This window comes from Curcuma longa, chromosome 21 (genome assembly GCF_044706935.1).
Source record: "Curcuma longa cultivar G26 ecotype Majalengka, Jawa Barat chromosome 21, ITB_CL_G26_1.1, whole genome shotgun sequence".
Taxonomy (NCBI): Eukaryota; Viridiplantae; Streptophyta; class Magnoliopsida; order Zingiberales; family Zingiberaceae; genus Curcuma; species Curcuma longa.
Genome location: NC_133881.1, coordinates 13,311,047 through 13,331,608, shown reverse-complemented (window position 1 = coordinate 13,331,608; position 20,562 = coordinate 13,311,047). Strand labels below are relative to the sequence as shown.

General features: G+C 43.6%; 5 protein-coding genes across 7 annotated transcripts; 4 read left to right on the top strand and 1 right to left on the bottom strand.

Moving 5' to 3' along the window:
* The first annotated feature begins 1,949 nt into the window (after window positions 1–1,949).
* On the top strand, window positions 1,950–5,415 carry LOC141814577 (uncharacterized). The gene is made up of 2 exons (XM_074702518.1): window positions 1,950–4,773; window positions 5,017–5,415. Exons 1-2 carry the CDS (start codon window positions 1,950–1,952, stop codon window positions 5,385–5,387), a joined length of 3,195 nt encoding a protein of 1,064 aa, XP_074558619.1. The 3' UTR covers window positions 5,388–5,415.
* A 6,120-nt stretch (window positions 5,416–11,535) lies between these two features.
* LOC141814580 (transcription factor HY5-like) lies at window positions 11,536–12,989 on the top strand. Of its 2 annotated transcripts, none has more exons than XM_074702520.1 (4): window positions 11,536–11,712; window positions 11,898–12,081; window positions 12,174–12,330; window positions 12,721–12,989. In XM_074702520.1, the coding sequence occupies exons 1-4, from the start codon at window positions 11,628–11,630 to the stop codon at window positions 12,784–12,786; spliced, it is 492 nt and encodes a 163-aa protein (XP_074558621.1). In that variant the 5' UTR covers window positions 11,536–11,627; the 3' UTR covers window positions 12,787–12,989. The 2 variants fall into 2 exon arrangements, with proteins under 2 accessions (XP_074558621.1, XP_074558622.1); XM_074702521.1 differs by having other exon boundaries at window positions 11,624–11,750.
* A 196-nt stretch (window positions 12,990–13,185) lies between these two features.
* LOC141814579 (26.5 kDa heat shock protein, mitochondrial) lies at window positions 13,186–14,215 on the top strand. The gene is made up of 2 exons (XM_074702519.1): window positions 13,186–13,708; window positions 13,782–14,215. The coding sequence occupies exons 1-2, from the start codon at window positions 13,378–13,380 to the stop codon at window positions 14,213–14,215; spliced, it is 765 nt and encodes a 254-aa protein (XP_074558620.1). The 5' UTR covers window positions 13,186–13,377.
* Window positions 14,216–14,249: 34 nt separating this feature from the next.
* On the bottom strand, window positions 14,250–16,854 carry LOC141814581 (GTPase activating protein 1-like). 2 transcript variants are annotated; one of them, XM_074702522.1, is made up of 4 exons: window positions 16,607–16,854; window positions 16,094–16,189; window positions 15,973–16,020; window positions 14,250–14,611 (listed from the first exon to the last, which is right to left on the bottom strand). In XM_074702522.1, the coding sequence occupies exons 1-4, from the start codon at window positions 16,742–16,744 to the stop codon at window positions 14,321–14,323; spliced, it is 573 nt and encodes a 190-aa protein (XP_074558623.1). In that variant the 5' UTR covers window positions 16,745–16,854; the 3' UTR covers window positions 14,250–14,320. The 2 variants fall into 2 exon arrangements, with proteins under 2 accessions (XP_074558623.1, XP_074558624.1); XM_074702523.1 differs by lacking the exon at window positions 15,973–16,020.
* A 244-nt stretch (window positions 16,855–17,098) lies between these two features.
* LOC141815431 (uncharacterized) lies at window positions 17,099–19,843 on the top strand. The gene is made up of 5 exons (XM_074703379.1): window positions 17,099–17,314; window positions 18,348–18,453; window positions 19,060–19,131; window positions 19,234–19,457; window positions 19,548–19,843. The coding sequence occupies exons 1-5, from the start codon at window positions 17,205–17,207 to the stop codon at window positions 19,654–19,656; spliced, it is 621 nt and encodes a 206-aa protein (XP_074559480.1). The 5' UTR covers window positions 17,099–17,204; the 3' UTR covers window positions 19,657–19,843.
* Window positions 19,844–20,562: the final 719 nt, after the last annotated feature.

The following is a 20,562-nucleotide window of genomic DNA, read 5'->3' as shown; positions in this document are numbered from 1 at the left end:
GTGTGTTTAATCTATGATGTGGTGGATCTGGAGAAATCTTACGTGGCAACGAAGGTCAAGAGACAGGTCAAGAAGCAGGTTGATATGGTAAGTCAAAGGGTCAATAGTCAACCTTATGTGGATTGACTTGGTCCTTCGGACTTCGACAAGCTCGATCACTCGGTCTACCTTTCGGTCCTTCCAACCTCGACAAGCTCGATCACTCGACCTACCTTCCGACCCTCCCAATCTTGACAAACTCGATCACTTAGGCTACCTTTCGGGCCTCCCGACCTCGACAAGATTGGTCACTCGGCCTATCTTTCGGCCCTCCCAACCTCGACAAGCTCGGTCACTCAACCTACATTTTGGGCCTCTCGACCTTGACAAGCTCGGTCACTCAGCTTACATTTCGGGCTTCCTGACCTTAACAAGCTCGGTCACTCGACCTATCTTTCGACCACTCCAACCTTGACCTGCTCTCTCTCTCTCTCTCTCAACTATTTCCATCCCAAAAGATGTCAAAAGCTCTCAAGCATGCGACTCCTGCTAGGGGATCAGGGCGGTTACGAGGTTGTCAGACTTAGCCCCCTATATTCCCTAGTGTCTGCGCCTACAGCCAAAAGGCCAGAATGTTCAACATTGCCAAGCTATATGGCCAATTACGAGGTTGCCAAATTTAGTCCCCCATATGTCACCTGTCGAAGACCACTTGCAGTGATTGTCAGAACTTGCCCTCCCAGTCACGACAGGGGTTTGCCCCCATCCCAACGTAGAGATTCCTTCTTGTGAGTATATAATTTCTCCCGTAAGTATGGAGATCCCTCTCGATTCCTAACTACTTCATACACTTCTTCTTTTCTTTTCTCCCTTGACTGACTTGAACGTCGGAGTGACCTGCTGGGAATCTCTGGCACCCTGCTAATCCGTTCGCTCAATTTTTTCTTCAGGTCTCTCCACCGACAGAAGTGTCAACGCGTGAGGTGGCAAATTCTTAACTGATGATTTGACCATTCTATACATCCAACCGAAACAATATAGTAAGTATGTGATTTTACCGTAATATATCATATTTAATCTCCTCCAATCTCTTAGGCCACAGACTATGCATCTCTAATTTTGTTAGTTGAGATCGTATATCTAATTTACACTGACTAATTTTAGATAATCAATTCAGTCTTATAAAATTGTTTTATTATTCATCAAAATAAATCAAAAAATATTCACAATGGACGCCCCCATCAACTAAGTACTCTCTGATCAATTGTCTATTAAAAAAAATTAATCTATTAATTTATTAAAATTAAAATTAGATCGTTAAATACCAAGCAACCTACCGTCTCGAAACACAAGCCACCTCTGTTTTAGTCGCTAGTTGAGGTCTTGAGGATGCTTTCCAGCATCCCAAAGCCCCGATTTATTTTAGCTCTGCCTTCTCCCAACACCATCGGACCACCCCCTCCCCCGAGGCAAAGGCCGGGCTAGAATTGGACCCATTTGAGCAGTAACAATGAATTAGGGTAAGTTTGGGGTTTAGGAAAGGGGGATAGCGACGGAGGGTCATTTGGGGATTGCGATTTTAGGGATAAGCGACCTCCCTGGATTGAGTTAAGATCGAGTCGCGCAGTGCTATCTTTATCTTTATCTGGCAAGGAGCATGGTTAAAAAATTAACGTCATTTGTACATGCATGAGTGCTGTCCTTGGGCCTCTCCCCGCCATGGACGACGGGACAAGAAACAGGAGCCGCTTGAGCTTTCACATGCACGCAGCCGAGCAGTGAGCGACCCAGTTTTCCTCAGCTTTTTAAACCAGGAAATTTCAACCTAGACGCTTCGTCGCCATGGGAGCAGTAGTAAAGCAGCAAGCTCCATTGGTGTCTTGGAAAGCTCATCTCGTTTGACATCTTCTTGCTTTCGTCCGAAGCATTCTGAGGAGGAGGAGGAGGAGGAGGAGGAGAAGGGACTGGCAATGAGGAGGATCAGAGGCATCGTTTCCACTGTTTCACTGTTCTTCTTTGCTTTTCTCACGGCCGGTCTCTCACCTGACGGCAAAGCTCTGCTGGCTCTGTTGCCTGCCGACGCCTCCCGCGGCTGGGGGCCGGTGCCGTCGTGGAACCCTGCTGATCCCACTCCCTGCGCTTGGCGCGGTGTCTCCTGCTCCCCCGATGGCAGAGTCATCTCCCTCTCCCTCGCTAACACCTTCCTCAACCTCACCTCCCTCCCGCCGGACCTCGCCGCCCTCTCCTCCCTCCAGCTGCTCAACCTCTCATCCGCCAACATCTCCGGCGTTATCCCGCCGGCGCTGGGCGCCCTCTCCTCGCTCCGCGTCCTCGACCTCTCCTCCAACTCCCTGTCGGGCCCTATCCCGCCGCAGCTCGGCTCGATCGCCGGCCTCCAGTTCTTGCTCCTCGACTCCAATCGTCTTTCTGGCGGCATCCCCCCGGCCTTGGCCAACCTCACCTTCCTTCAGGTGCTCTGCCTCCAGGACAACTCCCTCAACGGTTCCATCCCCTCCCAACTCGGCTCCTTGCAAGCCCTCCAGCAGCTCCGCCTCGGCGGCAACCCCGGCCTCTCCGGCCCACTCCCCCCGCAGCTCGGCCTGCTTGCCAACCTCACCACCTTCGGCGCCGCCGCCACCGGCCTCTCCGGTACCATCCCCCCGGAGTTTGGCAACCTCGTCAATCTGGAAACTTTTGCTCTCTACGACACCGACGTCTCCGGTCCTCTACCGGCGGAGCTGGGCTCCTGCTCCGAGTTGAGGAACCTTTATTTGCACATGAACAAAATCACCGGCGTCATCCCCCCGGAGCTGGGCAAGCTGCAGAAGCTCACCAGCCTTCTCTTGTGGGGGAACTCCCTCACAGGGGCGATCCCCGTCGCGCTCTCCAACTGTTCTGCTTTGGTAGTCCTCGACTTGTCAGCGAACAAGCTCTCCGGCGAGGTTCCCGGCGAGATAGGGAGGCTGGACTTTCTGGAGCAACTGCATCTTTCCGATAACACGCTGACAGGTTCCATCCCAGAGGAGTTGAGCAACTGCAGTAGTCTGACAACGTTGCAACTCGACAAGAATGCCCTGTCTGGTTCCATACCTTGGCAAATTGGGAACTTGAAGTCCTTGCAGAGCCTCTTCCTGTGGGGCAACTCGTTGTCGGGGTCGATTCCGGGGTCCTTCGGCAACTGCACAGAGCTGTATACCCTAGACTTGTCCCAGAACAGCCTCACAGGATCCATCCCGGAGGACATCTTTACGCTGAACAAACTCAGCAAGCTTCTCTTGTTGGGCAATTCATTGACAGGACCACTGCCTTCGAGTGTTTCAAACTGCCAATCTTTAGTCAGACTGAGGCTCGGAGAGAACCAGCTCTCTGGTAAGATCCCTAACGAGATCGGGAAGCTGCAAAATCTGGTGTTCTTGGACCTTTACAGTAACCATTTCTCAGGGGAGTTACCTTCAGAGATCGCGAATATCGACGTCTTGGAGCTGCTCGATGCCCACAGCAACCGTTTAACCGGAGAAATCCCTCCTCAACTAGGGGAGCTGATAAACCTAGAACAGCTCGACCTGAGCCAGAACGGCTTCACCGGAGAAATCCCGTCGCGCTTTAGTAACTTCAGTTACTTGAATAAGCTCATCCTGAATGACAATTTCCTCACTGGTGCATTGCCCAAATCTATCAGGAACTTGCGGAAGCTGACCTTGCTGGATGTAAGTGGTAATCACCTATCAGGTCCTGTTCCTCCTGAGATTGGTTTCTTGACAAGCCTAACCATTAGTCTGAACTTGAGCTCCAACCGCTTCACCGGAGCAATCCCGCCGGAGATGTCTGGCCTGACGCAGTTGCAATCCTTGGACCTCTCAGACAATATGTTCAGTGGAGGAATTCAAGTCTTGGGGCTGCTCACTAGTCTCGCCTATCTGAACATCTCTTTCAACAATTTCTCCGGACCAATTCCTGCAACTCCATTCTTTCGAACTCTATCACCCAACTCCTACCTTCATAACCCGAACCTCTGTCAGTCTTTTGATGGATACACTTGCTCTGATCAAGCACGGAGAATTGCTGTTAGGACGGTTAAAATTGTGGCTCTTACATGTGTCCTTTTGGGTTCTATCGCTCTCTTGTTTACAGTTATATGGATCTTCATAAACAGAAATAGAAGATTCAGTGTCGAAAACACTCTGATGAAAGCGTCTTCTGAATTCGATGACTTCTCGTATCCATGGACCTTCATCCCATTTCAGAGACTGAACTTTACAGTCGATGACATTCTCAGGTGTCTGAAGGATGAAAATGTCATCGGAAAAGGTTGCTCTGGTGTTGTCTACAAAGCCGAAATGCCCAATGGGGAACTCATTGCGGTGAAGAAGCTTTGGAAGACAAAGAAGGAAGATGATCTGGTCGATCCGTTTGAGTCTGAGATTCAAATACTTGGGCATATCAGACATCGAAACATCGTGAAGTTGTTAGGTTACTGCTCCAACAAGTGTGTCAAGCTCCTCCTTTACAACTACATCTCCAATGGCAATCTGCAACAGCTTTTGCAAGAGAACAGAAGTCTGGATTGGGAGACAAGGTACAAGATTGCACTTGGATCAGCACAAGGTTTAGCCTATCTCCACCATGACTGCACTCCTGCAATTCTTCACAGGGATGTGAAGTCTAACAACATACTCTTAGATTCTAAATTCGAAGCCTATTTGGCCGACTTTGGCTTGGCGAAGCTGAAGGATTCGCCAAGTTACAACCATGCTGTGTCAAGGATTGCAGGTTCCTATGGCTATATGGCACCAGGTACGGTTGATTCTCAGAATGAAAATCCAACTTCTTGTATTTTGCTTCACAACATTTGTTCATATAATCTGTTCAGTCATGCTTATGATGATCTAGTTATCAATTAACTGCAATCTTATTTCAAGATTCAACAAAGGATTTGCATCTTTAGTGGTCAAGTTTTGCTGATCATGCTGTGCTTTTATCTAGTTCATGCTGCTTGTTTGAATTAGACTTAAATGCAACTATACACAACTGTTACAGAATATGGATACACAACAAATATCACAGAGAAGAGCGACGTATACAGCTACGGCGTGGTCCTCCTAGAGATCCTAAGTGGGCGAGGTGCGGTTGAGTCGGCAGGTAATGACAGTCTTCACATAGTCGAGTGGGTGAACAAGAAGATGGGTAGTTTTGAGCCTGCAATCAACATCTTGGAGCCAAAGCTGCACGGCCTGCCTGATCAAATGGTGCAGGAGATGCTTCAGACACTCGGCATTGCCATGTTCTGCGTGAATTCATCACCGTCGGACCGCCCCACCATGAAGGAGGTGGTGGCATTGCTGAAGGAAGTGAAGAGCCCAGCTGAAGAAGGGGGAAACACTTCTCAACAGCCTCTTCTGAAACCTTAATAATGGCTGATGAACGATATATCTTTCCTTTCTCTACACCTCCTTTTTTGCTTATTTGAGTTGAAGATTGATGATTCTTCTTTCTTCCCAGAAGAAATGGAAGGACTTCTATAGTTATTCTGATGTTTGCTTTGGCATTATTGTACAGTTGCTTTCTGAGCATTGAAGCTTAAACTAGTCTACCTTCCATGTTTGCATCAATGATTTTTCCTTGTTAAAAACTACTTCCACTGCATTGTTGCGTTCGTATTACCTGTTACATTTTGCCAATGGTTGTCGTCAACTCATTTTTATGCCACTAGAGAAGATTCTTTCAGGTTCTTGATGAGAGGAAGAAATGCCACAAACAATTCTATAAAGTTTAATGGCAAGTTTGATGTGTTTTATAATTTAGGGGCTTACATCATTTTGAGTAGTTCCAGGGTTTTATGCTTGTCCCATACTTTGTTCAATTTGAAGTTTACTCGATCATACCATTGTTGGAGCCATAGAAGACAATTCTTTTTCAATTTAGATTAATTTAGGTTTATATAGTAATTTTGACCACAACTACTATATAGATCTAAACTGATATAATTTACTCCTGGAGCTATAGTGCGATGGTAAAAAATGGAACGGATAACGAGAGTTCAAATCTCATCTAAAGCACATTACACTCGGAGAGTTTAACAAACTTATGATATTAGTGTTGGTGTAATCAGCCTCTAGGGTGTTGATGATTTGATTTAAATAATATGTTTATAGGAATTTAGTCGAGGATAGTCAAGTTTGATTTAAAGCTTGGAAATGAGTGAGAAGTCCAAGTAGGATTAGATACTTGGAAGTCCTGCGGAAAATCCTAGAGTGAATCCTATACAGTGGAAGCCCTAGTTAGTAACTAAGCAATGGAAGTCGTGGTTGAGAATAAGACAGTGTCTTAGCGGGACTAAGTAGTAGAAGTCATGGTTCGGAATCACGTAGTGGAAGACCTTACAGGGCTAAGCAGTGGAAGTTTTGGTTAGAAATCAAGCAGTGGAAGATCTTGTATGACTAAGCAGTGAAAGTCCTAGTTGGGAATCAGACAGTGGAAGTCCTAGTTGGAAACTAGGTCAAGTCTCAGAGGGGCAGTTGGGAGCTGAACACTAACAAAAAGAAAAATCTTAAAAGAGTAAACTCCAAACAAGTAAACTAGTAGGTTTTGAATGTTTTCAGCTTAGTTATTTTGTAGGAAATAACAGTCAGATGAAGGCTCGGGCGAGACCAATTAGGAATTAGTTTGAGTCATTAGATTCATGGTCTAGGCGACCATAAGGCAGTCCGGTCGACCAAAAGTTTGGTTGATTGAAAGGATCCAGTCGATCCGAACTTGACGTGATCTGGTTAACATGAATTGTGCCAAGGATAAAGTTTTGATTGAACTCTAAGTAACCGGATGATATTCAAACAACCGGAGGGCCAAAACTTATTCGAAGAGCATTGAGTTTCTAACTGAGTTCAATCGCCTGAAGGAGCTTCTAGTCGATCGGGAGAGTACCGATTGAGCAATATAAAAATGGGCTCGAGGCGATCTCTTTAAACATCAATCACTATCATCTATCTTCGTTCAAGTGCTCTAGACTTCGTCCGTGCGATTCGGAAAGTGCCAAGAAGAGTGTTGCGGTATTCAAGATGTTTAGCTGGATCTATATGAGTTTGTTTCTTGTTATCATACTTAATTTCTTATTATTTGTCATTGTGATTATATCTGATGAATTTTATAAAAAGTTTTTTCACCTTTGGAAAGTGCCCGGAAATGAAAAAGAAATTAGTAGACTCACGGTTGAATATCTATGTGGAGTAGGGACCCCAGAGGTTGTCGAATCACGTTAAAATTATAGTGTCTTCTTTTTATATTATTTTATTATTATTTCGCCGCTACTAACGATTTTGATAAAAAAGAAAACGATGAAAAGATGAATACGCTATTCACTTCTCCTTTAATGTCGAATAAATCCTACAGCTGGATCGTTCGTCAGGATCCATCTATGATTTCCAATTGTAACTCGGAGAAGGCACAAAAATGAAGAAGAAAATATATTTTTTTGGTTGTTTTCTTCGAGTAGATGTGACTCTTCTCCATTAAGATCTCTTTCTTCCTTCCGGTATTCTTCTTTTTACCTCGCATCTCTACAAGATTTCTATTTTCTCCTATTCAATATTAACTTAAGCGTCGGAGTGGTCGCGTCAATGGAGCCGACTAACCCTAACATTCTTTTCATCTTAGTCAATCAGATCTCTTTTTTTTTTAAAGAGGCAGACAAAAGGACACCATCACTTAGTATGCAACATTCAGCTTTGTAAAACTGACTAAGACATTTTGAAAGATGAAAAATGTAGCTTAACAATTCCAACTTTGAAACACAAATGCCTTCTACTTTCCACTTTAATTGTTTTTTCCCAACTGCTCGAGGTAATGTTTCTGCAATTCTCAAAGAAACAAAACAAACTATTCGAGGAGAATTTAGTCATCTAGAACCACAAAACCAAAAACATATTTATAATTTTTTTAAAATAATGAATAACAACAAAGAGGTTCCCCTTGAAACCAGTGGAGTGCTGAAATATTTACCAGAAAACACGAACCGCAGAATCTGACTTGGAGTTTAAAATTCAGATAGGCCACGGTCATCTTACAATACTGATTGAAAGTCAGCAAGAAAATGACAAAGACCTTCAATGCCAGGGCAAACACGACAGTACACATCACATGCTTGATTATATGCCTGTGACAGAGTGTTTTTGTTCCCGTACCACATCATTTGGCTTCTGCAAAGGTCTAAGGTCTCCATGCAGCGGCATGAGCCAGTGCCGTGGCTTTTCCAGGCGCTGCTCGTGGGTAATTCCTTGAGCAGCTCGCACGAGACATTGCCAAGGCATTGGTTTGTCTCCCGGCGAGGAGACAGCGCGCGGCTACTTACTTGTCGCATGCCAATTCACAGCCGAAGACGCTGCTTGGGCATGTGAATGAATGAGGGGGGAACTAATAAGAACATGGACGAAAATCACATGAGATGTTGAGATTGTGGATCAGGACTAACACACTTGGTGTGTCGAGTTGAGGTCGGTAAGGTTGAGTCTTAGTTCAGTCGGGTCCTGCCCGACCTAACACGAAACGCAAGACCGCACTGAGTGCGAGTCTCTCAGCTTGTGGGCTGTGTTTGGCCCAACTGAAAGTCTAGTTAAGCGTAGTTATCCAAATTCTCATTGATGATCAATGAGAAATTTTCATAAAATTAGATCGATCACCTCTAAATTAATTATTAAGAATTAGATTAGATTATCAATAAGAAAACCACTACTCTAATCGTCTTCCCTACCTAGCATTTTGTGATCTACTATAAACCAACTAGATTGTGATGTTCAAATTGAAAAGCTCATATAACTTGGTTATTAGAGAATGTTCATAGAAACAATGGACTCTTATAGAATGAGGGGGTGAAAGAGAAGATAAGAGAGGCATGGAGGAAGAAGAGGAGAGGTCATTGTAATAATACATAGCTTAATTCAAAAGAAGAAGATGTATTTGTAGCTTAAGCTTAGATTAATCATTAAACTGGAGATCAAAATGTTCATCTCATGCACTCTTAAAATAGGTTTTTTTAGTTTCTTTTGACCAAAAATGAAAAATTCTTGTTCTTCGATCTTTGCTTTGGCAGTGGAAGTGAAATGTGAGAAACACGATTTGGGCTCTCCTTTGTTGAGGGCATGCATGTATAAAAGCCACCCCATTCCATCCATCTTCTCCCCAACTCTACTTTGTTTAGGGTAAGTGAAAATCTGTGCACGAGTTCTTTGATCTTTGCTATCTGTACATGAACACACATAATTTAGTATCTACATGATCAAAAGCTTTTTTTTTTAAAAAAATTTAATCAGAGAGAAATGGTAGTGCTGTTGGTGTAATTAAGATTTAGAGTGGCAAATTTTTTTTTTTTTGCAGGGTTACGTTCATTGGATCTGGGAAGATGAACAGGAAGCAGGGAGACTTCAGCCGCCGGGACTCGAGCCAGTGCTGCGGCGACCCGAGGCCGAGCGACGATTGCTCCGACTACGCCAGTTTCAGCGGCGGCGGCGGGTCGTCCTTTGGTTTCGCGGGTTCCTACGTCCCCGGCGATTGGTACTGCTCTTGCGGCAGCAACAACTTCTCCAGCCGCTCCAGTTGCTTCAAGTGCGCCGTTTCCAAGGAGGACTCGCCGTCAGAAGCGGCGGCCTCGACAGCGACATGCAGCGAGCTCTGGCCGGGGCTACTGCTCCAGAGCCGGCGGTGGGCGCGCCGGGTGGAAGTCCGGCGACTGGATTTGCAACGGGTATCTGATCAAGAACTCCTTCAATTGTGAATAAAGGTCAGAATAAGCATCAAAACCTTAAAGAAATCATGCACAAATTAGAACAAGATCTTTTTTTATTTTTTTGTGTAGTTGCAAAGAACACGAGTTTGCGAGCATAACCGAATGCTTCCGCTGTAGTGGACCAATGGATTGCTTGACGAAATCACGTAAAATCCGTCAGGCGGTGAAGCTCCTGTCAAACTGCAAAAAAGGAGGATAAGAATGATGGAGGTCAAGGTGTCTTAACTTAACCGCTTCTATATTCAAGTCAGATTGTAAATCGAAGATGAAAAAGAAAACCAACAATATTAGAGAAGGAAAGTGTTAATTGTGTGTCTGCATACCTACACTCGCGAGAAGCGTGGTCATTATATGAAGTCATTGGGGAGATGTCTCATTGCCAATAAGGAAAATATCTCCATCACCACAGTAATTAAGAATCTTATCATTCATACTTGATATGGTCCAAGATCATACTGCGTTAATCATGTTGTACTAATGGAGGTAGATGAACTACCATTAAATATTATATCTTTGCACGTGTTCTTCTGGCAACGATCTAGACAGAAGCGTGGACTTGAAGAGGTTAAGCTGATGGAGGGGTCAATATCTAGTTAGGAGATCACGAATTCATTTGAGAGCAAAGCTAATGAATTACTGAGTGGAAGACTAGGTGGGGTCATAGAGTCAATTGATTAGGGAGCCAAGCCGCCACTCGACCATTGGTCGAGAGTGGAGAGTTAGGATGATTGACTAGGGGTCGAGTTGGAGACCAACAACTGAACTAGACGGGAGAGCTCGGGCGTAGAGTGCGGGACATCGAGCCAAGCTAGCTGTAGGGTTGGACACAACTGAATCAGCCATGAAATCAGACCTTATCTCTGTTATATCGTTGTCAATTGGATCAAATCTTAACTTTCTTTACCTAAACGTACTAACCCGTAACACAAATCATCATTCTTTACAGCAGTCTGAGCTTGCTCTGTTTTTAATATCAATCTTCCAAGTTTTCAGCGATGAACAAATCTAAGAATTAAGATGAAACTACCAACAAAGAAAGAGATGAATTAATGAGAGTTTATGATGATAAACTAGTTGTACTTCCTTAATTAAGCTTTTGAAGAATAAGTACCTCTTCAGTAAAAGGTAAAATCCTCTATCTCAACGGTCTCACACGGTCAGTCCCTACGACTATCTGTGAGAAAGTAAATTGAAAAGTTATTATTGACCACGGTGGAGGAGAACATTACTATTCTAATGAGTCTAATTTGCCATAACTAACTCAACTATGCTCTGGGGCGAAGACTGTGTACCTCTAATTTAGAGTGTTGTTACACCTTAAATTTCTACTATGATCAGTGTTTTTCCTATATCTAAGTAATTTACTTGCTCTATCTTGTAAGTCTCTTGCTTTACCATTATCATTATGAAGAAGATATCGAACATGAGCGGCCGGTCCCCATCGACACAGGAAAAGATAGATTTTTTTCCTAATTCAGATATTTGATATTGATATAAATACTTGGAATTTATTTTTTTGCACCAAAAAGGGAAAAGGCGGATCTAGTGGCTTACCGGACCCCATATTCGGTAGCGATCGGACGGTGCAAAGAACTCCGCGTTTGCCTTCTCATCACCTTTGGATTCGCCACTCGGCTTATGGCTCGTTCTTCGTCCACGATCATGCTCTTTCTACCGTCCGATGCATCCTTGTCGGACGGCGGATGGACGACCTGGGGCGCCCTTTGAGATGCATGATTAGCTCTTCCTTCCCGGCTTTTCTGCTGAAGGCGTAGGAAAGGGCGACTGTAGAGGCCAAGCAAAGTCGCCGTCGTCTCCTCCTTCCTCTTCTTCTAAGTAATTCTTCTGTTGGAGGCGAAGGACGTGGCGGAGAATGATGCAGGAGCAGGGAAACAGCTCTCTTCCTTCGAGCAGCGAGAGGTCTTCGAGCTCCGCCCCTCAGATGGAAGTCAAAGAGGGCAAGTCTTTGATTATTTCTGGCCCTTGTTTGATTCTGGTGATTGTACTTGAAATGTTTACTGATTTTACGTAGAATTTATATTGATTTCTTCTCTGGTTCTTCAAAATTACAATTTTTTTTTCTTATGGGGAAAGGGATTTCTTCTTCCGCTGTATTGTAGTTTATTTTTTGGATCTGATGTAGGAATGGAGAGCGACGAGGAGATCGGGAGAGTGCCAGACTTCGGATTCGAGTTGGCCGGCGCGTCGACCTCCGGAAGGAAGGCTGCCTCGGCGGCGGGTCCGGAACGTGCCCAGTCCACTGCTCAGTCTGGCCAGCGGCGGAGAGGGAGGAGCCCCGCCGACAAGGAGCACAAGCGGCTGAAGAGGTGAGGAGCGACTTCATTCTTCTGCCCATCTGCTTGGATGCTTCGTGAACGATCTGTTCAGATAATTGGGTCATTTTTTGTTTCAAACAAAGGTTACTTAGGAATAGAGTCTCAGCTCAGCAAGCAAGGGAGAGGAAGAAGGCCTACCTGAATGATTTGGAAGCCAAGGTGAAGGATTTAGAGGCCAGGAATTCAGAATTGGAAGAGAGGATGTCTACATTGCAAAATGAAAACAACATGCTAAGACAAGTATGCCTTTCTTTCTCTTGTTTCCAAGCAAGACATGCCCTTTTTCTGTTTGTTTCTTTGTCAGGGAAGGCAAGTAGGCCTGCTTGAGCAAGTAGATGTTTCAAAGCCTTGTGCATTTGTAGTATTTCTCAAAAAAGTTATAAGATGGATCACATACAAGTGTGGAATTTGAGCTGGTAGATTTACACCAATGGTGCTAGAGTGGTCTTCAACTCAACATAGAGATACTAGTTCATACACACTCTCTTTCTTTGCATTACTGCAATGGTGTAGTATGAAACCTCTGCTTGGCCTTCTTTCTTTGACTGTTCCAACCATGAGCTTTGCTAGAGTGATTTCATTCGCTTTCTGATGAATGTGTAGTTTGTAAACTGAACTTTTCTGTTGCAGATATTGAAAAATACAACTGTTGGTAGGAGAGGCTCTGGAAGCACTGTCTCTGGAGAAGGCATGTAGAATGCAGTGGGATCTCCTCCCTCGTGAGGACATTAATTAAGATTGGGAGATTGTGTTATCATTCCTTGTATTTCTTTTTATTGTATTAAGTTTCAGCCTTGAAGTAGTGGAGCATCATTGAGTTTTTGTTAGCAAAAAGAAAATGTTTGTGTTGTTTGATATCAGATATCATTGCATAAAAAAAGATTGAAACATTTAGTTCTTTTCTTGACTCAGTTAAGTGATTTGCAAGAAAATTGGATTGAATCAGTCTGATTTGGTTATGGAATATTGAATGGATGGATAGGGTCACAGAATTTCTATATGAATTACACTGCACAGCCGCTGCATTATAATTCGGGACGTGATTATTTATTTTACATATATATTATTGGGCTTCAAATTTATTCAATAAATGAATAAAAAAATCGAAATCTGAATTAAAAAAGAAATTACTGCACTCATTAAAAGCTTCTTTTGGCCATCTTAACGTGGGCATCAGATCCTCCATCTCTAGAACTCTCTTCTTCCTGCTCTTATCTTCTTCGATGAGGTGTCCAATTCGTGCACCTCCGAGAAGTCCCCGGACTCTTCCGCAATCCATTCATTTATATGCCGATCTCTCTCGCAGTCTCACAACGGGGAGCGGTTCTGCTGCTTAATCGGACGATGGCCTTGGCTCGTGCTTGCCTCAACGGTGCTCTCCGCGGCCGCTGCTTTCCGAGCACCGTCGCCGCCGCGCGCTTAAGACATGGCCTGGCTGCGGCTCCTCCTCCGCTTCCTTACTCCTCTTCTGCAATTGAAAACAGAGACGACGACGACAAAAGCAGCGCCCAGGTGGAGGTGACTCAAACATCTTCGCCGGCACCTGCTCGGGCCCGCGGCCGGCGTTGGCTCTCCTGGAGGAATCCGTGGGACCACTCCCCCCTCCATCTGAACGACGGTGATTTACGGTCAATCCTGTTTAATTTACGAGTCAGTACGTAGATTTTGACGTGAATTCGATGGCCACGCAGGGCTGGGCAACGCGCTGATGCAGGTGTCGGAGAACCTGAACCGGCTGCTCAAAAGCTGGTCGCCGTCGCGGCTCCTCGGCCGGCTGAAGGAGGACGACAAGTGCTACAAGCTCCGGTTCATGGTGCCGGGGCTGCGGAAGGAGGACGTGCGCGTCACCGTGGAGGACGGGATGCTGGTGATCGCGGGGGAGGTGGAGGAGGAGGACGACGACGAGGGGGTGGTGGTGGGGGGCGGCGAGTCGACGACGGAGGACGAGGAGGAGGAGGGGAGGTGGTACGCGCGTAGGTACGGGTACTACAACACGACGCTTCTGCTGCCGGAGGACGCGAAGGTGGACGAGATCACGGCGGAGCTGAGGGACGGCGTGCTGCGGGTGTACATACCAAGGGCGGAGGAAAAGAAGAGCAACGCGAGGGTGATCGACATCAAGTAGACGAAGGCTTTGTTCATCTGTGTGTACTGTCATCTTCTCTGCTACTGCAATGGGATCATGAACTTTATGAAAGACATAAGTTATTTTGGAGAAACTGAAGAGAGATCACGAGTCCCTGGAGCCCTCGATGCTGACCCAACGCAGCTTGAGCTCCACTTCGCCACGTTCGACATTTCTAAGCCTGAGGATGAGGTCTTGAAACACCGTGCCGTCCGACCAGTACACACGGCTCACCTCGGCTAAGCAGTTTTTCCTGCATGGCACCACCGTAGTGATGATGGTGCCATTTGGGAGATCGTCCAACTCCATCTTCACGGCCTCCACCAGCATACGTATGTCAAATTCTGCATGGCCCATGGGATCGTCTAGGCTGAACGTGTCCTTGTCAAACACTTCCTGCAATTGAGAAAATGCTGTTACAGAAGAGAAGTGCCAACTAATAGCCAAGAACTAAGTTTAGCAAACAGCAATAGAACTGCGACCTCGAGCTCTTATGATCATTGATGCCATTAGTTCTTCCCAGAACGAATCCAACTACACTTGCCCACTCTACAAGATCCTCATAGTTTTCTATGGCATGGAGAGACTATAGGAAGGTCTATAGAAACTTGCAAGTAAACTGAATGACGACCATTTTGTATCCTCATTTGTCCTGTTATTTCACAGACAAGATGATCCTATGCCCATTGGATGGTGCCTACTCAGTAAAAAATTGATGTCCTTAATTTTCTCTCAACCCACCCAGTTCTAAGTCTCAGTTGGTTTTCAGAATAGCTCCAGCCCTTAGACCATGACCTTTTACACAAGCATTTCTTTGATTGCCAATGATATTGAATTAAAATTTTATCAATGATAGGTGTTATGGTCATGAGGAACAGACCCCGAGGAATCAAATTAGGGTGTGACGTATCGGGGAGACTTGAAACGCGACATCCTACCGAATTCAAACCCAATTCTAGTGTCGGCCCTTAACAGCCGACTCTTTGGGGAGACCGACTCCTAGGTCCGAGCCAACTCCTCGTAAGATGACCCAGGACCAACTCTTCGACTCCTAGGGAACCGACTCCTTGTGACCGACTCCTAGGACCGAGCCGACTCCTCATGATGACCCAAATCCTCTCAGTCAACTCAGTTACACCACCCCACTCGGGCTCGGCTCGAACTTGATTCCTACAACCTTCCACTTTCGGTGCCCTGCTTCATTAAATGTTCCTCTTTCCATCGTACAGAAGGGTTATCCTCTTGATTAACCATCATTTCCCCTGACATACCCCTGCCATCAATTATGGTCCCTACTCTGACAAATACGGGTGAAATGACCCTTCAATGATATGTCAACGATGGGACTTCTATTCTGACCACTCCATTCTTTCTGACAAGGTCCTTACTGTTAACGGGACACTTTCCTTAATTAGGATGGGATATGACATCCCTCTCCTATACATAAGGAAAATTTTCCTCATGGTCAGGTATGCACACACACGACCCCCACTGTTTCTTACTGTTCTGCTACCTCTTCTTCTCCTTCTTCTTCACTCGCTGACTTAAGCATCGAAGTGATCGTGCTAGGGCATCCTCTGGCCTTCCTTCTCACGATTGTGGTGCTTGTAGGCTCGCAAGGCTCCCCAGTCCCTCTTCACTCGACCTGGTTCCATCCTGGTGCAGAGAAGTGGGTGACGCGTCCAGAAGTTGATCTCAACGGGAACAATAGGTATGATTTAAATAAATATTAATAGTTTTCAAGGTAAATTTCCAACCTTTGCAATGACATCTTCATCAGAATAAAGAAGTGTCGAGTCTGAAAACTGTGCCCTAATTGTTCAGTTACTGGCATCTAAACGAACATGCAATGATCTACTGTGTTTCAAATTAGCTTACCAGTCTCACTGGAAGGTTGGGGTCTTCAATAGAAAGTGTCAATTCTTCATTCCAAACAGGATTTGTATTTCGTTTTATTACTCGAGTCTTCAATTTCTGAAGAAAGAAATGTAGGAAAGGTTAAGAGAAAGGAACAAGAATCGACAGGAAGAGAGAAATTTGTACAAGAAAACTACAAGAAGAAACAAATTCACATATTGGATGAGTGTTAACGTCAAGCATCAGGATAGCGTATTAAGAAAATTTGAAAGGATCGACATCAAAAATTTTAAAGGAAGAGGAATTTAAAAGTATCGAACACATACTAGAAAGCAACTGTGTGAACATCAAACAGGAACATAACTATTATTAATCAGACAACTAACACTTCGAGATAGAAGATGATCTGTTGAATCTTTCTCCTCGATCAACGCATTTAACGAAATCGCGGAAAGAGGAAAACATCTAAAGAGGAGATCGGGACAAGTAACGAGCTTTAGAGAAGAAAAGGATGCGGGGCGGCAAGCTAAGAACCTGTTTGCCCATCTTGACGATGACGTAGGGATCGCTGCTCCGTAAGTCCCGGACGGCGAGGTCAAACCCTCGCAGCACCTTCACCTTGAGGAGGCCGAGCATTTCCTTCTCCCTCGGCAGCAAGCCTGAGGTAGACATGGCCGATCCGCCGGCGAGGGCAACGCAGGCGAAGCACAGCTGAGGAATCGGGCAAGAGCAGAAGGGAGAAGAGAGGCGAAGCGCGTGGTGCAAGTAGAGAGCGAGCTGCTGCTTATCCTTACCAGTCGTCATTTTCAATTACCACTCACCGGGGGCGTAAGGTACATCCGTGAGGCTACAGACAAATGGATGCGACGGGAGGTTCGGTCCCACGCGGTGAGCGTACCGTACCGTATTTCATGTATTTTTTTTAATTAAAGGCTAAAAAAATCAGAAAGTCTAAAAAATGGAGGATGCCACAGGCGGTTTATGCCACGTCAGCACCGAATGATCTGGAACGTTCCGGATCCAGCCCTACGTTTGCCTCAAATGATCTCGCCGATGCGAAGATAGAAGAGGGAGAAGAAGAAGGCGTTGGTTTGAAGCCGAAGGAGAGGAAGCGAGGAACGAATCGTCAGAGATGGCGGTGAACCCTCAGCTGTTCCCCAACGGGATGCCCGTGCCGTTCGTCGGCGAGATGTTCGTGCTCGCCAGGGATGGCGTCGAGTTCGAGATCGACAAGATCCCCGGGTCCGTCCCCTTTCCTTGAGTTAATCTTTCTCTTTGCTTTTTTTTTAATCTCGTTTTTTTATGTTGATTATTTTACCTAAGAGGGATCTCTTTTGTTGCTGATTCCGGGTTTGGATGATCGTTTGTGCTTGCGATGCGAATTTTGAGCGATTAGATATTATAGCGACGTTAATAGTTGAAAATTTAGCGTTCAGATGATAACAATCTTATTACGGTGACCATATTGAGCTTTCGATTGTTGGAAAAATAGAATGCCTGTGAAACTAATGGTCTTTGCTGCCATTGACTTTACTCTAAATTGGATTACGGCGAATCAACATAGGTCCAGTCTATGATATATGAGATGGTTTCAATTTTTTAATATCTGATCCAAACAAAATGCAGATTGAAAATCAAGAGATTTTCCAACAACCAAAAATAGGTTAACGGACGCTTATTTGCAAATAAGAACATTCTCATCAGAAAAACGAATGTGAGGTTACATGTCATTAACAAACCATATAAGGAATTTGGAATTTTCGTGGTGGAATACAGTTCTTTCAACCAAAGTTATTTGCTTTGCTGGCCATGTATGCTTTCAATCAGAAGTTTTCATTTTTCTTGTCTATTTGTGTATGTTTTTTCAGAGTGATGAGATGAAAATGAAACAATTCTCGTTTCTTAGAGAAATGTTAATTGATGAAATGTAGAAAGTCTCTAATAGAAGTGTTATCTAAATCTGTATCCTATCAAAAAGGTTCTGTTGAGTGCTATCTTGTGTTCACTTAAAGTAATGGTTGTTCATGTCTATTTGTTCTATATGAAGCAAAAGATGTAAAGTTGAAATATTTAATACAATAAATGTATTGTATTCACTTGTCTTTGCACCAATCCATGTGTTTAGAAATACGATGTTGGTTGACACTAACCAACTTAATCTGCCACCAATTCATTATAAAACTATAGCATGTAGCACTGCCTATTTTATGTTATTCAATTACACAATGATGCAGCGTCATCAAATTGTTTGTTGACATTCTATACTAATTTTCAGAGAAGGCCATGTGAAATCAAGGGGGACTATTTACTTGTCAAACATAAGAATGGTGTTTGTTGCAAAGAAACCTGTTGGGAACTTTTTTGCTTTCGACATGCCTCTGGTATGAGATTCATAAATTAATTTACACTATTCACTACATTTGGTCCATGATCATTGCATTTTTGGAATTCATATTTACTTGCCAGATGTGGACGGCACTGTCTGCTAAGCTACAAATTTGATGGCCTCTAATATGTTTTTTCCCCCTTTTATTATGCAAACTTATCCTTCCAGCATTCAAAGTTAATTCTGGGAGCGTTTGATATGTTTTTTGATGACGGTCGATGAACATAATTTCATGTTGCATTGGCAAGAAGTATACACTGTGCGACTAATTTAATTTGCATGCTAGGATACCTCATGCTACAACAGGATTTTTTTTTTCTTTTCACTCTACTTATTCAAACATTTAACATGTACCTGATAGGGACAAGATCCCAAATAATTGGCCATGTTCGGCAACCAGGAGCCATATGGCACATATGGAATGTATCTGGCAGGTCCACTCTGAAGTATATCTATAGAGTCAAACTGCTACTTTTGATTTCTAACTTCAATTCCCCTTTATGTTGCAGCATGCATAGAATCTTTTTGTTTGAGTATTAACTGCTTCGTCCCATTAGCATCTCTAAATACGTTCTTGAATATAGCTTCCCTTCTTTTGCAGCTCTTTGTCCATGGAGAAAAGTTCAACCAGCCAATATTTCACTGTAATAACATATCAGGATCCGTGGAACCTGTAAGTACAGGACAGGAGTAAACATTGATTTTTAAATATTATTAAAATTATTTTCTTTTTATTTGATAGCTGTATCATTTCACTTTGGTGTCCCTGATACAGGTGGTTCCAGAGGGCCAGCACGGTGCGCTCTACTCAGCGCACAAATTCAAAATCTTGTTCAAGGAAGGCGGATGCGGAACGTTCGTCCCTCTTTTCTTAAATCTCATTGGATCTGTGAGGCAATACAATCAGCATGTAGCTGCTTATCGTGCTCAAGAAGCTGCGGCCCGCGTGGATCCACTGCAAGCTGCGCAGACTCCAGTCGATGACATGATGAAACGCGCGTGAGTAGACACGCATCGACAATGTCGAACGTAGAATGCCGGCATTTGCTACTCTTCAAGTTTTATCTGATTTAACATCTCTCTGTGCAGGTATGTTGATCCGAATGATCCTACTAAGATCTTCTTGCAGCAGCCTACTCCTGAATCTCAACTGAGGAGGAGAACATATCATCCTAACGCAGCCGAGAGCGGGTATTAAGTAAGAGTCGAAGCAATTGTCGTATGATAACAAGATGTTTTTGTGGTTCTTGAAAGTGTGATTCTCTGGACGTAAATGTTTTGAACCTGATGCGTTAAGAAACGTCTATAAAGTATGTCTGTATAAGTTTGATGTCCATATACGGTTGTTAATTCGTGGAATATATATACCAGTTGGTTTGTAAAAGTGGGATTTGGTGCCTTTTGTGTTGTCTAAAGAAAAGCTTGATGTCTTATTAAGTAGAAATAAATGTCGAGAACATCAAGGAAGCATGATATATTAATTTGGAAATTTTGATTTTCTGACTTTTTAAAGAAACAAATTATCATTAACTTTCAAATAAGAAACCCTGAAATTAATTGGAATCTTGAAAGAAAACACCTTGTATATGAATTTGATTATCATATAACCTTAAATATCAATACTTAAAAATAAAAAAATGGTCATTACACAACCTTAAATCTTAATAACTAATTTTTTTTTTTTAAAAACAAATGAATTCTCTTAAAAAACATGTTTATCAGCACTTAAACTAAGATTTCTCATTTAGTAAATTTATAAAAATAATTAAGAAAATTCATCATTCCTTTCTAGTCTTCCAATTCTGGAAACATAATTACTTATATTGTGATTTAACGTCTCCAATTAAATTGAGTGCAATGTTTGATATGTAATTCAAATAATTATATGACATTGAAGTAAAATGCTAAACTGTTGGATTCCTCTTTACATAGAGAGAGAGAGAGAGAGTAGAAACTCTTACATAGTTAAAATGGTATCATAATACAAGACGTTTATTATAATGGATATGAAGACATGGCAGAACCCACCATGCCATTTTTTATGTTTAAAAAAAATGTGTTTTGATTTTTTTTACCCTAATTCTAAAATGACTGCACAAACACG

Coding starts and splice junctions, on each gene's coding strand:
- LOC141814577 (XM_074702518.1), top strand. CDS start 1,950: ATGAGGAGGATCAGAGGCATCGTTTCCACTGTTTCACTGTTCTTCTTT. Junction 4,774..5,016: donor CTATGGCTATATGGCACCAG/GTACGGTTGATT, acceptor CAACTGTTACAG/AATATGGATACACAACAAAT.
- LOC141814580 (XM_074702520.1), top strand. CDS start 11,628: ATGATGCAGGAGCAGGGAAACAGCTCTCTTCCTTCGAGCAGCGAGAGG. Junction 12,082..12,173: donor GAGCACAAGCGGCTGAAGAG/GTGAGGAGCGAC, acceptor TTTCAAACAAAG/GTTACTTAGGAATAGAGTCT. Junction 12,331..12,720: donor AAAACAACATGCTAAGACAA/GTATGCCTTTCT, acceptor TTTCTGTTGCAG/ATATTGAAAAATACAACTGT.
- LOC141814579 (XM_074702519.1), top strand. CDS start 13,378: ATGCCGATCTCTCTCGCAGTCTCACAACGGGGAGCGGTTCTGCTGCTT. Junction 13,709..13,781: donor CCCCCTCCATCTGAACGACG/GTGATTTACGGT, acceptor ATGGCCACGCAG/GGCTGGGCAACGCGCTGATG.
- LOC141814581 (XM_074702522.1), bottom strand. CDS start 16,744: ATGTCTACCTCAGGCTTGCTGCCGAGGGAGAAGGAAATGCTCGGCCTC. Junction 16,021..16,093: donor CCAACCTTCCAGTGAGACTG/GTAAGCTAATTT, acceptor ATTAGGGCACAG/TTTTCAGACTCGACACTTCT. Junction 14,612..15,972: donor ATGAAGATGTCATTGCAAAG/GTTGGAAATTTA, acceptor TCTCAATTGCAG/GAAGTGTTTGACAAGGACAC.
- LOC141815431 (XM_074703379.1), top strand. CDS start 17,205: ATGGCGGTGAACCCTCAGCTGTTCCCCAACGGGATGCCCGTGCCGTTC. Junction 17,315..18,347: donor GAGATCGACAAGATCCCCGG/GTCCGTCCCCTT, acceptor ACTAATTTTCAG/AGAAGGCCATGTGAAATCAA. Junction 18,454..19,059: donor TTGCTTTCGACATGCCTCTG/GTATGAGATTCA, acceptor CTTCTTTTGCAG/CTCTTTGTCCATGGAGAAAA.